This window comes from Andrena cerasifolii, chromosome 5 (assembly GCF_050908995.1).
Source record: "Andrena cerasifolii isolate SP2316 chromosome 5, iyAndCera1_principal, whole genome shotgun sequence".
Taxonomy (NCBI): domain Eukaryota; kingdom Metazoa; phylum Arthropoda; class Insecta; order Hymenoptera; family Andrenidae; genus Andrena; species Andrena cerasifolii.
Window position 1 is genome coordinate 5,154,493 of NC_135122.1, and position 16,856 is coordinate 5,171,348.

At 38.4% G+C, this 16,856-nt stretch overlaps 1 protein-coding gene across 7 annotated transcripts in view; it reads right to left on the minus strand.

Moving 5' to 3' along the window:
- The window catches only part of Kn (EBF transcription factor knot), a 119,822-nt gene that overhangs the window by 11,728 nt on the left and 91,238 nt on the right, over positions 1-16,856 (minus strand). For all 7 annotated transcript variants that reach the window (XR_013085367.1, XR_013085366.1, XM_076813037.1 and 4 more), the window contains exons 7-8: positions 7,122-7,203; positions 3,561-3,693 (exon numbers count right to left, since the gene is read on the minus strand). Coding sequence is in view for 5 of the 7 variants with exons in the window: in XM_076813037.1 (XP_076669152.1) it covers positions 3,561-3,693; positions 7,122-7,203 (215 nt within the window). In the remaining 2 variants the exon portion in view is untranslated. The remainder of the gene's footprint in view (positions 1-3,560; positions 3,694-7,121; positions 7,204-16,856) is intronic.

The window sequence follows — 16,856 nt, forward strand, 5'->3', positions numbered from 1 at the left end:
TTACTGAGTGGTAAGGGGTACTACTCTCTATCCCCGAGCTCCTCTTTTACCACCAAACCGTCGTCGAAGTCGAGAAGCCGTTGTGCTCGAACATGTTCGGTCCGATTCTCTCTGATCACTGTGAGATCGCGTGATAACTTCGTTCACCCTGGTAAATACTAGACAGAAGTTCCTCAGGAAAAAAGTTGCTTTTACTTTCACCCGCGAACCGCATCATTAATATGACGTTTTATGATCGAGCTGCTTTCTCTTTGCTCCGATGATTCAGGGGGTCTATACGAATGTTCAAGCGGTTTTAACAAACGTACAAATTATTGTCGATAGTAATAGTGTAATTTATACTGAACCGATGTAAGTTAAAATAAATGGATATAATCTTTAATAATATTCCTGTAAGAACACTTTTGAATTTTGTCGTAAAATTTTATTTTCATTTTATTAGGTAAATTAGATACCGTCAACGACCCAGTTCCTAATCAGAACCAAATTCCTGATCAGTTTAGGTAAATAAACCGAATAATAAGCTTATTATGATGCAAATTTATTCTAACGAATTACTAAATAGTTATGAAATTTTTTGAAATTTATACGCAAAAATTGATAGCTCATAGTAAAACGTGTGAAGGTGATTAGAAACTGCTCCCTTTGCATTTTCACTTTCAAAGTTGAATTATAAAATAATTATTATTATGTGTGCACTGTTTTCAATACCAAATTAAAGATAAAACATACATTTACTGAAATAACAAAAAATCTTTTAAATTTGGTTAAGTTTTCCCTTTAGACGTTTAAAAACCCACGGTAGTTACTCTTAAGTGATCAGGAACTGGATCCTTGACGGTAGTGTACGATGTAAAATTGAAGACTGATGGCTCTTTCTCAGTTTCGTTCCCATTCTCTGTCTTGATTTGAAACACCGTTTAGTATGCATTCCTGTTCCTCGGTAGAAGTTAAGCTACAAATCGTTTCTTCGATTAAAGTGGTTTAATAATAAAAAAAGTAGTAGCTTATTAATTTTTAATACTATCATTGCATTATACTTAATATCAAGAATAAAACGTATTATAGAATTTGTATCAAACTACTCATCTAAATCTTCATTTTGTGTCAAAAGGAGTTGAACGAATTTCATTTTTAACGTACAAAATTAAAACATAAGCCAAAGTGAGATACCTGTTAAGGTAAAGGATTCTGAGCAAATGTCCTCGGAAGAAGAATCTAAAAGAAACCCCCACGCGGTGCGGGATAATGCTAGGCCAAGTACTGCCTCGACTTATCAGCATTGTATCGAATGTTCCGGCTCTGGTTTTGAAAATACGTGAGAAAATTCGTTCGCAACGCTAACAGAAGCCACAGAGCGCGTTCCTCCTTGTTCGCTTCCCCTCCTAGCTTACTTTCCCCTCAACTTCACTTTTCCATTCTGTTTATCCCCTTTACCTCATTTGTATGTTTGTTACGGTTGTTCCGGGTGTTTCTGGCGAGAGGATTTGGGCGGGGTGGTTCTGGCGCGGCATCACAGGAGTTGCGAAAACAGAGAGGATATCTCGAGACAGCTGAAACTTAACATTCACAAACTAACACGACGCAGCCACCACTGCGAGAACGGAGTAAAACATTGGCGAAAAAAGAAGAGGGCGAAAGGGGAAGGTCAATTCCGGCTGGCCTTCCTCTTCCGTCCTTTCTCTTCCTCTGCTCTTGTTCTGCTGGCATCTTGGCGCTTGGTCGCAGCCAGCCAGACAAAGGCGAGGAGAGGGATGAAAAGACGCGGTAAGGTGGAAAGAAAGCTTGAAATGCTGGGAGAGGAATGGGAGAAGGGATGGAGGATACAGGAGCAAGGAAGAAAGCAGAGAGAACGTGGCGGATCCCTCGTTCTCCCGCATCCCATTGATTTACATCTCGCCTTGGCGCAGGAAGGAAGAAAGGATAGAAGAAGAAGGCTCGGAGAAGAGAGGAGCGCGTAGGCGAGGGGGTGGCCGCACGATATCAGCCGTTTGTATGCGCGGTCGACGCCAAACTTTGCTGAATTGCCCTATGACTCCTTATATCCTATCCTCCGAGCACGCCCTCTCTCGCCATCTCTAGCCCTCTTACGATTCCACCCTCTACGACGGCCCTCAAGTCGTTATACCGATCTCGAAGAAACCGACCCACCGCGTTTCCCGCCCCGTCCGCCACCCCTTGCCATTCCACTAGAAGATCCCGACGATTCCACTGTGATGGGACAATACTTTGAGCTATTAATTCTCTATGCAAAGTGTTCACACTGGTTGTGAACGATTCTTGACGCTATCCTCAGAATTAGCTGTGTTAGTTTATAAATTTTTATATTGCTTGGCAGAAATGGATTTTATTAAATATTTGCAAGAAGAATTATTATGTGAGTTTGGAAATTAAAATGTTCGGTAAATGTTTTGAAGCACGCACGATTGAAAGATGGGATTCAAAATCGTTTAATATAATATTATATTACAGGTATGTGCAGTATTCCACGGATCAGCTTTTGTAAGTAGCGTGACGTTATTAATCTCAATCCTCGAATATAAAAATCGATAGTTGCTTATTATAGTATCTATTTAAATTTTTCTATATTTTTCACAGGTGTGATTTGTTACAATTCGAGAAATTGTAAGAGACGTGCCTAACTCATTATTGATAATGATACTTATTGCTATTGTTGATAATGTAGTGTCGCAGTTCATTCATAATATACAGGGTGTTTCACATAACTTTGTCACCTGAAATATTTCTGCTATATTTAAAAGTTGATAAACAATGTTTCCTTCAAAAGTTGCATAGTTTTAGTGACCTCGGAGGACTTATTATTGTAGGTCTTTGAATTCGTCTTTGAACTGGTTTTATGGGCACATATAAATAAAATACAGCACTCCATTTACAAAAATGAAGTTGACCTTCGTACTTAATTAAGGGAGGATTCTCGTTTAACAGCCCAAAAACTAACTGATATTTAAGAATTTTTTTTATAAAAACTGATGGTCATATTGAATTGAACTCTTTTGGGATATAATGAAGCATCTTTAAACTTGCAGAAAATATTTTTTTTATGTCAATCCTTCTTATTATTTAATAATTATGTTAGGCGGGATGCGTAGCGCCTATCATAGTCATCTGATTGCAAAATAAGTAGAAGTTTCTTACATAGAACTTTCGACATAGAAAAAAAAATTCAACAAGTTCAAAGATGCCTCCTTATATTCCAAAAGAGTTTAATGCAAAATTAGCAACAGTTTTTTCCAAAAAATCATAAATTTAATAATAATTAATTTTTATGAAATTTTAAATACAGCAGAAATATTTCACGTGACAGAGTTAGCTGCAACAGTCTTATATCAAAACTGTTTCAGTATCTTTTAAATTCCATTATCCAAAAGTTGAATTAATATTGGTTATCGCAGCTGTAACCAGTTTCACTAATTTACCCACGTAACGCAAAATGCTTACCTAAACAGATTTCTATATTTGTTTAAATAAATTGTAATTCCTGCTGGTCGATTACGCTTTCGCACAGCGCTGACTTTATGCGTATGGTATGCAATACTCACTGTTGTATTCGCCAGGATCGCTGGGATCCAATCGTTTCGCTCTGCGCCCGTGTTTGCTGTTGTTATGAACGAACATGTTGTCCGAGACTGCCAGTAGCGGCCCCTCTACTCCTACTTGCGTAGAAATGACCACCTGTTACAGAAGATTGAAATTCGCCGATGTGAGATTTCAGGTGAAAATGCAGTAAAACTGTGCGAAGGAAACATTCCTGATTCTATGAAATTACATTAGTAAACGGCAGGCTTTACTGCAGGTACAGTTTATATTCCCAGGCTACGCTGGACTTGAAATGGAAATAATAATTTTGTCTTATCCATAAAAAAAATCACAATTACGTTCATATTTTAACAGAAACTTGTAGGTTGTAAAGTTGAAGAATTTAAAACCTCTTTCTGTTTTGTATCTTCTCGTTTTAAAAATTCCAAGTCGAGAAGCTTATTGTAACAAAACGCTAATAAAAATTTAAAAAAGAATAGATGAAATCTGACGTGAAAGTGTAATACCGCGAACTAATTTAATTATCACTGTGTCTTAATATATTTTAAGCCGTTGGCCAACGAAACGTGAACAAATACGTGTGTTTTAATCGTCACATAATTTCATTCGGCGTGTAATTTAATTTGCGTGTAATACAGGTGCGTGCATCTGTTAATCATATCTCTCGTGAACAAGCAATGTAGCCTGATTTGCTGCACCGCGTCACGGATATTCGCCATTCATTCCGTGACTCTTACAACCCCTATTGAAACGTATAACAGATTCCATCATGAAAATGCATGAGCATAATCTTACTAAAACTAAACCTTCCACTGTTACGATTACGATGTGCAACTGAACCAAAGGCATTACGGTGCGAAATATATGCTCTTCGTTAAATATTCTACACTAACGAATTCTGTATTAGTCGCATCTCTAAATTTCCAATTATGCACAGCCTAATACACGTAACTTCGATAAATCCTGCGGTGGACACGCGCGAATTAAAACAAAGCAAAATAATATTTAGTTTCCGTCTCTTCCCGGCACATTCTCGTTCGACGATGTACAGAAAATATTTTCGTGCGTGAAACTTTTGGCAAATTGAAACAAGCCGCGTGGCGAACCTTGAGTTCTCCGGACGCAAACAAGAGGACGATGATTTTCGGGAGAAAGTGGAAAGAACGTTTATAAAATCGGCCCGGCGGTTGGTAAATGCCCGAAGTTTTGTCCTTTTGCAAGTTCGCAAGTTTCCTGGCTGGTTGGCTGTATTACCTAGCACGTAACGTAGTGCGAACTTGCCCGGCATAGGCGTGAGTATAACCTGACGGTCCTTCGCGAGGGTGATTCTCGAGGAAGAGGAAGGGCGGGCCACTAAAATTTTAATTCACAACTTCGAATAATAAGCAATTCCTAAACAAATTCGGGAGCGCGATAACTACTTAACTTTGGTTTGCTTTTATTCGGAGATCGAGGTGAATGCATACCGGGACGAACGTGTGCACGACGAAGTTCGAAAATTACGCAACAGTTTTTGTATAATTCTGTTTCCCTTGCAGTCACTCTACTGCGACATTTATATTGTAATTTATATTTTCTTGAGATGCTACACCTGGCAGGTATGAAAAAGATTCGGAATAGATTGATCACTTGTCTCCCTGCAATGACAAAAAATTCAATCTTCCATTTTGTAGTACAGAATAACTTAGCAAAGGGTAGAAAATTTTAAAGAGTGACCCGAAAAATAGCCTCTTTTTGGTACCACGATTTCGGAACTGAATTTTATGCGAAACGATACCTTATTATGGGACATCAATCACGCGAAATTTTCAAGTTGAGGTGACAATTAGTTTCTTTATACATTTATATTTATTGATTTTGATTTTTTTCCTCGTGAATTTTGCAAATCTAAGTTCAAATTCTTTGTTAGCAGTCAGCAAAATCCCTGGAAATAATTGTTTAAATTTTCGGACTGACATAGAAGTTCGTAAATCGAAGCGTATGGGTTGACGCGTTAACGAATTTTTACTTCTTTGACCTCCCATATATCAGAAACTAATTGTCATCTCAACTCGAAAATTTGCTATGATTCATGTCTCATCATAAGGTATCATTTGGCACAAAATTCAGTTGCAAAATCGTGGGGCCAAAAAGAGGCTAAAAAGGCCTCATTTTGGGTCACTCTTTCTTACTTTTGTATTCTAACTCGACTAATGCAATATGTTAACACAAAAGGGAAACTCCCTTCATTCTTTCTTAATTTTTCCCAAAATTATAACTATCAGAAATGAAATATTGATAAAAAAAATTAGCAAGTTGCGTTCTTTTATGCGCCCAGCAATTTACGTTTGCCTGTGCGGATGGTTTGGAAGAAGAAGATGTAGCAATCGCATGATAAGGTGTACACATCGAACGGAAGAAAGCGAAAAGGCAGGACATAACGTTTTTAGTAATTTATTTTTTAATTCCATCCTTTGTCCCCTGGAATGGACACGGGCGGGGTGGCGAGATACGGCTGTCGGTGTGTAGGAGAGACTGTAGTACGGAGATGGGGTGGAAGGGTGAACGGATACAGGGGTGGGTCGGTTGATGCCGCGCTGAGCTAATTGCCAACCCCTTGGATTACGTCTCTTGGATGAGGATCTCAACTTTCGACGATGGCAGACCATCGAGAAATTGCTCGTCTCCTCCAGCAACTTCTTCTTTTTCCCTTTGGAAATTAAAAAAGAACGCCTCCGAGTGGAAGCTACGCACCCGCAGACGCGCTAGACAGCGACGCGGAGGCGCGCAGTTGCGGAGGACTTTTGGTGTTCCCGCCTCTATCTGTTCATCCCTATAATTTCATAAGCCGTGACTTGAATAACGGCTACATTTTCCTACAGTACTAGTCGCCTATTTTGATGAAATTGTTGTACCCTTTTGAACTAAGGAATTAAGAGTATTCGGATTCATTGATATCGTTACAATAAGTACAAGTCAATGGTAACGCTTCCTACACAAGTTACATAGATTTCTGAGCGATATCTTGACGTGAAAACGAGAAAAGTTTAAATATAATATTAGTAATGTGCTCGTTGTTTTGTTGTATGGGATTAATGCATAAATCTGTATCGTGTGTATGACATATTTAGTATTATGATTGGAGTTACATATTCCCAGTAATGAGAGAAGAAAACTAACTAAGAGCTTCAACATAAAATATATATACCTATAGTATAAATACGATAGATTAATATAAAGACAGAAAAAATATTAAGCAATGTTTAAACTATAGTGAAATAAAATACTATGCTGAGTCGCACATATTCGATTGAGCATAATAAAAAAAATTGCAGGCGCGAATGTAGTTTCTCGATGAAATTTATATGGAACAGTGTTATATATTTATATGCATAATTATATATTTAAAGTATCGTGGTGGTATAAAATATGTATATTACCTAAAATTTTATGAAGTACAATAGAGGACGTATAATTAAGTTTTACTTCTTTATATGCCATAACAGCGATATGTATTCTCATCAAACTAGTAAAAGGTCGTCTAGTGTTTCAGGGGCAGACGATCTACATATATGCTAACTCACCTGGAAGCGTCTCATGTCGCGCGGGTTACCAGCATTCTTAAGGCAGTTCTGATTGCACTTGAGGAAGAACTTGAGGAAGAATCTGAAAGCAGAGGGGGCCAGAGTTAAACGGTTGACAAGGTGCTTAACGCTTTTGAACGCTGAGAACTTAATTAGAACGCGAACTTGGCCGGAAAGTAAGTCTGAATATTGTATAAGCCAATCGCAAGCCCCGTTCTACTCGCCTCTATTATTCAGCATTTCTCTAGATTAAACCCCCGACCACGTGTTCTTCGACCTTTAGGACTGTACGGCATTGTATACCGTGCCTGGTACATGGCTACTATGCTAGTTTAGCGAAATGTCAGAAGATGCATTCTTCTAAAAATACAGTATACTTCATTCTGGTTAATATTGAACAAGAGGGCACATTCGTCGCGATGTACACTTGCATATATTGTAATATTAAGTGAATAATGATGTAACTTTTTTCTGAAAATTTTTATTTAAGAAGTACGATTAAAGTAAGCATTTTATTATTCAAATTTCGTAGATTTGCTTATACAGCGTGATGCAGAAAAAGGGTTCAGGGTTTAAATGTAGGATATACAGTACCCACTAATTGTAAGTTCAGTGAAAAATTCTCACATAAAATTGAGGGGATGATGGTGTAATCTGGAAATTTGCTATTTACAGAATATTTCAATTCGATTCATCATTAGCACAACCAAATATAAGCAACAATGCACAACGTTTGCATCGAAATTTTTTACTAAAAGAAATATTACTACAGAATTTTACTGCAAATATATGTTGTACTTAAAAATACGTACACTTAATTCTGCCTTTACACAATACGTTCCCGAAACGTCTGTATAAAAAAGAACCATGTAAAAGATGATACAGAGCATAAGAAAAAATCAAGCATTGTATCCACACTGAATTTTTCTCACTGCGTCACTTACAAGATAAAATCGGAATGGTATACTGATTGCTGATTGTGGCTACACACGTTCAAAGAATTCTTGAAATACAGACAAATCATTTACTTGAGAGCAGAGATGGGAAAAATGTAATCTAATTACAAATTATATTTTAATCGTAATTCGTAATTTGATTACATTTTTCCCAACTCTGCTTGACAGTGTGTAGCAGCCTTAAATACAAATTCTATTTTTTTTTTAATTGAGAACAATTTCCTAGGAAAGTAAGTAAGAATATTTTTCTTAAAATTAAAAGTAAATGAGGATTTTCAAGAATGTAAATTTATCAAAACAATTCTTGCAAAAGAGAATTTAATATTCTTTAGAACCGAGTTCAATGAAAATCGTGTAAAAAATCCGTGTAAAAGCAGAATTAGGAAGTGTATTTCACATTCGTGTTATTTGAAACACGGTTTCTAAAATCGATATCAAACATTTCTTGATTAACGGCCCCCATATAGCCCATCATTTCCAGCCTACTTTCATCGACGCACGATCATAAAAGGGAAGAAGTGTCAAAGAAGAAGAAGATCCTGGAAAGGAGGCTGGATGAAAAACAGAAGTAACGGACGAGCTGGTAGAGGGAGTTAAATAAAAAGAAAGGGGAAGAGAACCCTGGAGCGGGCTCCTGTCAAAAAGTCGACAGCTCAATTTTCATGAATTATGTAAAATATCGGGGAATATTGAATTCGAGGAAATTTTTGTAGGCCCGTGGTATCCATGGTGGAGGAGGGGCTCGTCGGCGAGATATGGAGAGGGTGAAACGCGAATAATCTCTATAGATAGACTGAGATAGATCTAGAGAGTGGAGGAAACGCGTAGGAAACAATCAGGAGGATCGTGGCGATGAGGAGGTTTGAGGGACGAGGGGGTAGTTTTCTGGATGGCTGGTAGGCCTCTCCTCCCATGGGACGCCATTGTCATCCCCCTGCGGAGTGCGTCCATACGATCCCGGGACTCCATCGAAAAATCAAACGCATACCTTCTAGCCTGCGACGCCGGCTTTTTTCCTTTCCCACCCCCGCGCGGAATTGTCCAAGCGAAACTGTGGAAGAAATTCGTCTGATTTCCCCGCCGCCTCGACCGTACCGATACCACGCTTCCTTCCGCGCTCCTTTGACGCCGTCGGGTTTTTTGCCACGTTAAGAGGTAAATACTGGCTAAATCGCACGCAGAGCGCGGTAAACGCGGGCTCATTTAATTTTACGGTCGGCGGCAGAAGTAAAATCGTTTAGATCGCCGCGTTATATAAGCGCGATCCATCGCCCTTATCGTCACGCTGATTTATCTCGTGCCACGTCTCATCGGCCTTCGCGTCACTGCCTTTTCTTTATATCCCATAAAATACCGAGGGAATAGGGTAGCGGCAGTGGTAATATAAATAATGCGTAATACGGGGGTTAATGAGGTTATTAAAGCGTACCGAAACACGCACTGCTGTCGAATGTTATCAAAACCGGGGGTACTTTACATTTATTAAAGCGAACTTTATTACAGATAGGCTCTTCCTTATTTGATCTTATTTTCCCTAGGAAAATAACGCCGCGTGCGATGACGTAACTGTACCGCACTAATAGACTCGTCAATTCTCTACTTGTCGCGGCATTATACATGCGCGTACACGTACGCGGATAACCATCGGCAAGCCCGTGCATTATCGCGCATTACACACGGCTGTACTATCTAAACGGCATTTTTATCGCCGGCTCCGCGAGCCTGGAACTGTCAAGCGCGCCGGATGTTTGGCACGAGATCCATACAGCGGCTTGAAAAGTGAAAGGGAAAAATGAAAAGCGATCCGAGCCCCCCTTGCCCGTGTAGACCGTACGAAAGGGAATGCTGGCGGGACACAAAGAGGGAAGCGAAGAGGAGAAGGTGGACGAGGAAGAAGAGACGGGTGGAAGAGGTGGGGTGGGCGCAGAAAGAGAAAGGGAAAGAAACGTATCGATCTCCTGCTACGTGTTCTTCGTATCTATCCGTGCCGGTGGACTATACTCTAGATTCGTGTTAACGGCTGCAGTCGGCCGCTCTTAGAACGTCGAGCGAATTTAATTTCGTCTACTCGCGGAGGACGTTAAGATCTTATCGGAATGCTGGATGGGTATTCAAAGCATTGTACTTCGGCCTATCACCTCTGCGGATCTCGTTCTAAACACGATGTCTCTGTCGCGCCTGAGGCGCAGAGAATGACGACGGCATCTAGTCTTTCGTAGATACGAATCCCATCGACCATGCTTGCATACAGTACGTCACTACGGGAACGACGCGAAAGCGGGGTTTAGCGCTGCTGCGCGACAAAGGGGCGACCAAGTAGCCGCTCCAATTGCGAACGTTTTTTGTTCGTTGAAGTTTAGAATCGTGATTAGCCGGGAATCCACCGGGAAGCTAAGCTGTGCTACGCTATGCCATGCTACGTTTTAAAAAAAATTAGCTTCGATACATTCTTATGGAACCGTTTCCACATCTTAGCTTGGCTTAGCTTAGCTTAGCTTAGATTCCCCGTGGATTCCCGGCTTTATCCATGGATTCGTGTATATACTTCGTTCCTAGCTTAGCTTGTCCGTGTATAATGTGACGTACAATTATTTTTTTGATCATTATATGAATATTCCTTTTATCAGCACATCTAATTTTAGAATAATAGCATGGGGTTCATGTGCCGTATAGAATTATTCCTGTCGGAGGACTATGGAACTATGGAAACATCATTAACAGTTAAAGTTTCCCCAAAATTTTCTAAAATTGGTTTTTAGGATTTTTGCATATTCGGCTAGCTTCATCTTTTCTACGTATTTTAAACGCAACCCGGCCTCGAAGTGCCAAAAATTGAAGATCAGGGATGCAATGCTATTAAAATGAAAAAGCTTTTTAATGATTAATATTATTTTCTGCGATAACTGGAACTAATAATTTTGATTGCAATATATGTAGTTCCAAAAACCTTTGTCAGAATAACTTTACTATATTATTATGATGCAAACAGTTATTTATAGAAACTTGATTGAAGATTCACCGTCAAGAGAATAACAGAATATGCAGGATACCTAAGTGTTCGTTTAAGCAAGAAAATGCTCGCCATCTGATCACTGAAAAAGGTAACAAAGAGACAAAGGCACTCTTCCTTCCTCTTTTATGCGATCCACTCATAGGTAAGACTAATCATTTGTGACGCCCCGTAGCTTGTATCTACCTTTCACCATTCCTCTTTCTTTCCTCCTTTTTAGAGTCGTTTTCTTCCATTCTATCCGTCGAGTATTGGCTGTTAGGGGCTAATGGATTGCGTTACAGACTGATTCAAATGCGAACTGGATTTCGCTCTGAGCTTGATGGGGCGACAGTGTCGACGATGTAGTAACGTGAGCACGAGCAAGAAGGGTGGAAGGGCTAGTTTCTTACAGGGGGCTCAAACTCGATTTGGATCATCTATTAGATTTTTCTCCTTCGCCGATGCTTTCCGCGAGCTTGCGCCAGTTTTCACGATAAAATCTATCCTGGATTGTCGCTTAAAACAGCCGGTAGGTGCATTTCACGCCAGGGAGACTCAGTATCGGGTTAAAGATTGTTCACTTCAACAATGAAGAATGGTATGTTTTGCGATCACCACCTTTATTATCAAAATGGCTTTTAAAAATTGTTACTTTATTCCTAATAATGGATATCAAATATAAGCCCATTACACACTTTGTAGATACAGGGTAAAGTAGCCGAATATGAGACCCATTTCTTAAAAACATCATAACTCTTGACTGAGAACACTTTTATTAAAAATCGATACACGTTTTAAAAGTAGAATATGTATTCTTTAGCAACCTGCTGGAAAGTACTATAACAAAAATTAGGTTTCTTCATAATAAAATAAAAACGAAAGTCATTCAAATACGCAGATAAAAAAATGGGTTCCTAATATGAGACCCAGTTTGCTTTTTCCTAAAACTTATTTTTTCTTTCTTTTTTTATACAGTCGGCATGTGAAATCAATTGAGGCCCCGGGCGCAAAAGAAAATATTCGGCCCCTTACAAAAAAGTAAATTCAAACACCTTGAATTGCAATAAAATTCAATTAAAAGCAAAACAACTGGCACTCTAAATAAAAGATATGAATCATATTCGTCGCTTAACCGATATAAAAATAATTTCTAATTAAGCAAATTACAAAGCAATATACAGTGCCATTCATAAGTATTAGAGCGCTTACTCTGTGTGAAATAATTGTAAAAACCGTTGCAAATTTATTGAAGAACTCTAGCAAATTCTTGTTTATTCGGCAGTTTAAATTAAGACCAGAGAATGAAAGCAGCGAAATTATTAAATCTGTGCAAACACACTAGGTGTCCTAATAGTCCTAATACTATTGAACTGCAATGTGCATACAATTTTTAATTTTCGTTGCATTAAGATTACAGAAAGAGGCTTGTCACATGATACTACAAACAAAACTTTGTCAACGGAGATTTTAAACCACGAACAACGATTTCTGATTAACAATAACAATTTGCTTAACGGCGTCTCTTAATCTCGTCTTGTTCAGGCCTCGCGTGGTCGCTGCTATATGAGCGCAAATAAGAACGCGCCGCAATTAAAGTGTTCCACAGACGAGTACATTCGGCGAATCGATTGATTCCATCTAGATTGACCGTTGTTCGGCTCCTAACGAATTGACACGGAATAAAATATACAGAGGCCCGGCCGATTGCGGAATCATTCGCAACCTGCCTTCCGATGGTAGCATACCTTTCCGTTCCCTCGGATAAAATGAAAATAAAACGAAGCGGCGCGCAGCGGAAAGTGGAGGGTTGTACGTCATGGGAGAAAGGGGGACGGAGCAGGAGCGGCGTGTAGCGGGAAACGTGCACCGTTCGCTGTTTCCAGTTCCACAGAATACAACTTCGCAGCGTCGGGATGGATGAACGAACGAACCAGAAAAACTAAACGGCGCCAATGGAAAAAAAAGCTAAATATTGGAGGTTCGCTGAGAGAGAGAGAGGGTTAGCGTTAGAGGGAAGGGGCTAGGGCAAAGGTAGCGCGAGAGAGAGGGGTAAACACAGGCGAATGAATTCAATCAAACCTTGCAGTAAATCGTCGGCCCTTGCGCAACGGTTTGTTAATATTTCCTGTCTACCAATTAGCGATTTCTCTCATTGCACCGAAGCGGATGTTACTTCCTCCGCGAAAGCAATCCGTGGCAAAAAATTCGCGCGAATCAGGAAGCTCGATCGGAAAATCCATTTTGCAGTACACCTCTAACTGTTGAGCCGCAGAAAAAAGTTCTGTGTAACGTGCGCTTAATACCTTACAAATGGTAAGTGCAATAGAATATATTCCATGCAGCTGAGAAACATGTCAACTTGATTGCATATTCAAGAAATAAATTTGCAGGTGGTCGTAAGTTTTATAGCGACAGGATTTAAACATGCTTTATTATTGCCTTTGCTATTAATTCAAACGATTTCATCAATGTATTTACATTTTTTTATTTATAGTTCCAGAAACGCGAGAATAATTTTTCATCCGTGTGTTTGTACGTTATCAACACGTTGCACGAGGGTGCCAAGTCTCAAGTAAATACCTTCTGATCTAGTAAATATATTTCGAGCAGGGGTGAATGGATATAGGGAGCTTACTCGGAGACTTACGCGTAATAGTTCCAAATAGGGTAGCATTACGCGTATCAGAAATCCATTTTCTCCTACGTCGGAAAATCTTTAATCATGTTTTCGGCTCCCAAAGTACATTCCCTTTTTTTCTGTCATTGCGAAGGGGAAGATAGTGGAACGTGACGTAAATTTAGTGCAACATTTCGGCCTGTCACATTTCATTTGCCCTTGCAATAACTTTATATTCCTTATAGCCTGCAGTGTTTAATGGTGTTTAAACACTGGTAGAGACGCCAGTACTCAGTGAAATTTTGAGATTATTAACATTTATTGTTCTGAAGTATGTATTTTTGGCGTCCTACATATTTACGTTAATAATAACTATACAAAAATATAATACTGTTTAAGAATTATTAGGATAATTAATATTAACCTCCTCATAATATTAATATAACCTACAATTTTATAAACGACTAAAGAAACCCAAATTAATTAATTCGGTTAAATAATAAAGAATTTAACAAAAAATTTCTTATAAATAAAATGTTTTCATTACTCCAAAATATTACCATATTGATTTCTTTTCATTAACTGATAGTTAATGACTGGGACACGCTATGAATTTCATTTAATTAATGGGCCATATGAACAATTTCATGTTTCAATTAATTTAAAACTTTTCCTTTAACAAGTGTAGATTCTTGTTACTTTATCTGAAAGTAGAACTTTTACGCTTTCGAACAATCATATTTAGTTATAATTTTATACTGTTTAAATATAAAAGAAATTGCAATTAGCTCAACTGCTTCCTTAACTGTTCCACCACTGAGCCATTTACCTTGCCATACATTATCTAAATTAAAAATTACGAATTTATCTGCATAAATAAAATAAATTTTGTAAAAAGAGTTACTGGTGTCTAATAAATATTTTATGAACAATAATTTCATCGATATAGGCATGTGTTAGAATATCAAGTTAACTTTGTGGAAAGTGGTATAACAATTAATAGATTGCCTTAATGCGCGGTTTTAGTAAAATGCAATGAAACCAATGTTAAGCTGGCGATGCATTTACCTCGAGAGAAAATAAGGGTGGTTTTCTTGCAGGAACATTTAAGTCTCAGCGGGCTATCAGTAAGTAAGAAATTCTGTCTGTTCGGTAGAATTGGAGGCGTGTCCAATAGTGTACTAATCACCTACCCAAACGACAAACCCCTACTCAGCACTCGTATTAACAATGTATCTCCGTAGTAGGTACCCCTTGGGGATATCTTCGTTACGTCCATTGTTGTCAAGATCCAAGAGAATCCGAGATCTTATTACTGTTATAAATATTACATATCATTACATCACTCGACACACCGATTTTCTCCCCCTCAATGTAAAATTCACTAAAAAATAAATGTCCAGTTAATGCAATTTTATTTCATACTGAAGTCCACATCTAACGAAGAAATATTTAAAAAAATCAGGCAAATAATTATCTGCAACTTGCCGCGTCGAATCTTACAATAAATTAGAACACAAAACGTGTATGTACCAGGGGGAGTTTTAAAAGGAGGAAGTATCCTCGCTCGCTAAAGTAGAGAAGTACATAACACAATATAGACTGTGCTGGGTAGTCTACTGTTTCTTTCCGTGAAGATACGACGCTGTAACCTTCGATCGGATATATTATTTTAGTAAGAAAACGCCCGGGAGTAATCGCAAGTGCATAATGCAGACGCGCAGGACGTCAATTAGTAAGAATGTATACGGAGGTCCGTAAGGCATAGGAAACCACCTAGAGCTGTATACCTTGCATACACCTTAACTGGGGTTAGTAAGGGGTTAGCAAGGTATCAGGGGATGCTTAATGTTTAACTAGCCTCCATTACGCCTCCTCCACCGGTCTTCTTGAAGCCCCCACCCTCCTTGCACCGCCGTCATCCAGCATCCACCGACTCGTTCCTTCGGATCTCCTCTACAGGAAATATTATAGATAGGAAACGGCTAAGAAGGATCGCATATAAGCCATCGACTAATTCAGGAAATCATTTCCCGGGGATAAAACGTCAGGCTAGACAAGAATACCCTTCGATGTACTTCTTTGTGGTAGCGTGGACGTATGATATGTGACTATGATTTTGTGCCGTGCGATTCAGTCTTGTAGACGAAACTGAACTTCGTTTGAATGAAATTAAACGATATAATTGGAGTACAGAATTATTTAAAAGTTTAATAAAGTCTGTAGCAGAAATTATGTTATTCAATTGAGTCTAATAAATAGAACAAAGTGAACAATGTAATTTGATTACACCTTGATTATATTTGGCATTAATGGATCAATTAAATTTTTCTTGATAGTGTATCTGTTATAAATCGTTACTTTTTCAAATTTTTAATGTCATCTTAAGCTGTTCTAAGTGAGATTCTATAATGTTTATCTTTTATCGCCTGGTATAGGTATCGAAGCAAATTTAAGGACCACTGAGGACTGTTATAATTAAATCGATATTTGATATGAAATTTTCAAAAACTGTTTTCATTACCATTGTCATGATTCATATCTTTGACTTATATATTTCAGATTTTGCCAAATGTTCGTTGTGGGATTTGAAAGCTTTTAAAGTCAGCACAAGACTATTACAAAATACGCCAATCTGGTTAATTCTTCCATTTTCTTTTTTAAATAAATAATGTAATAACTGCGAATCTTTTTTACTAATAAGTAAAACGAGCAGGTAAGTTTACAGGTAAATCGTTGTATAGTGGTCTTTCGCTATTGTGAAGTGTATAAATTTTGCAGTAAATGTGCATTTCCAATTTAATTAATTTGTGTCGAAATATTATGACACCTGTTACATTTCGCTTGAAGGATTACCATTCACCGCGCCCTTCATTATTTTGTACAATTTTATACAACCATTACTGTCCCTTTAAAAATGAAATTTTTACGCTTACTTCCAAATAACATAGTTACAAGTGTAAGTACAAGAATGCCACTTTCACCGCGCAAGAATTAACTCCTTTCGCAATTGTAACTCATGAAAATTGAAACTTTTCTGCGCTCCAACGTCTCAGAATATTAAATGTTAGGTAACGTTTAAATAGTAACCATCCTCCGCTTCATGAAAGTGCAGTGTTCAAATGGCAGGCTGTTGCGAAGCTCGCAGTAGCTTAATTTCCCATAAAAGT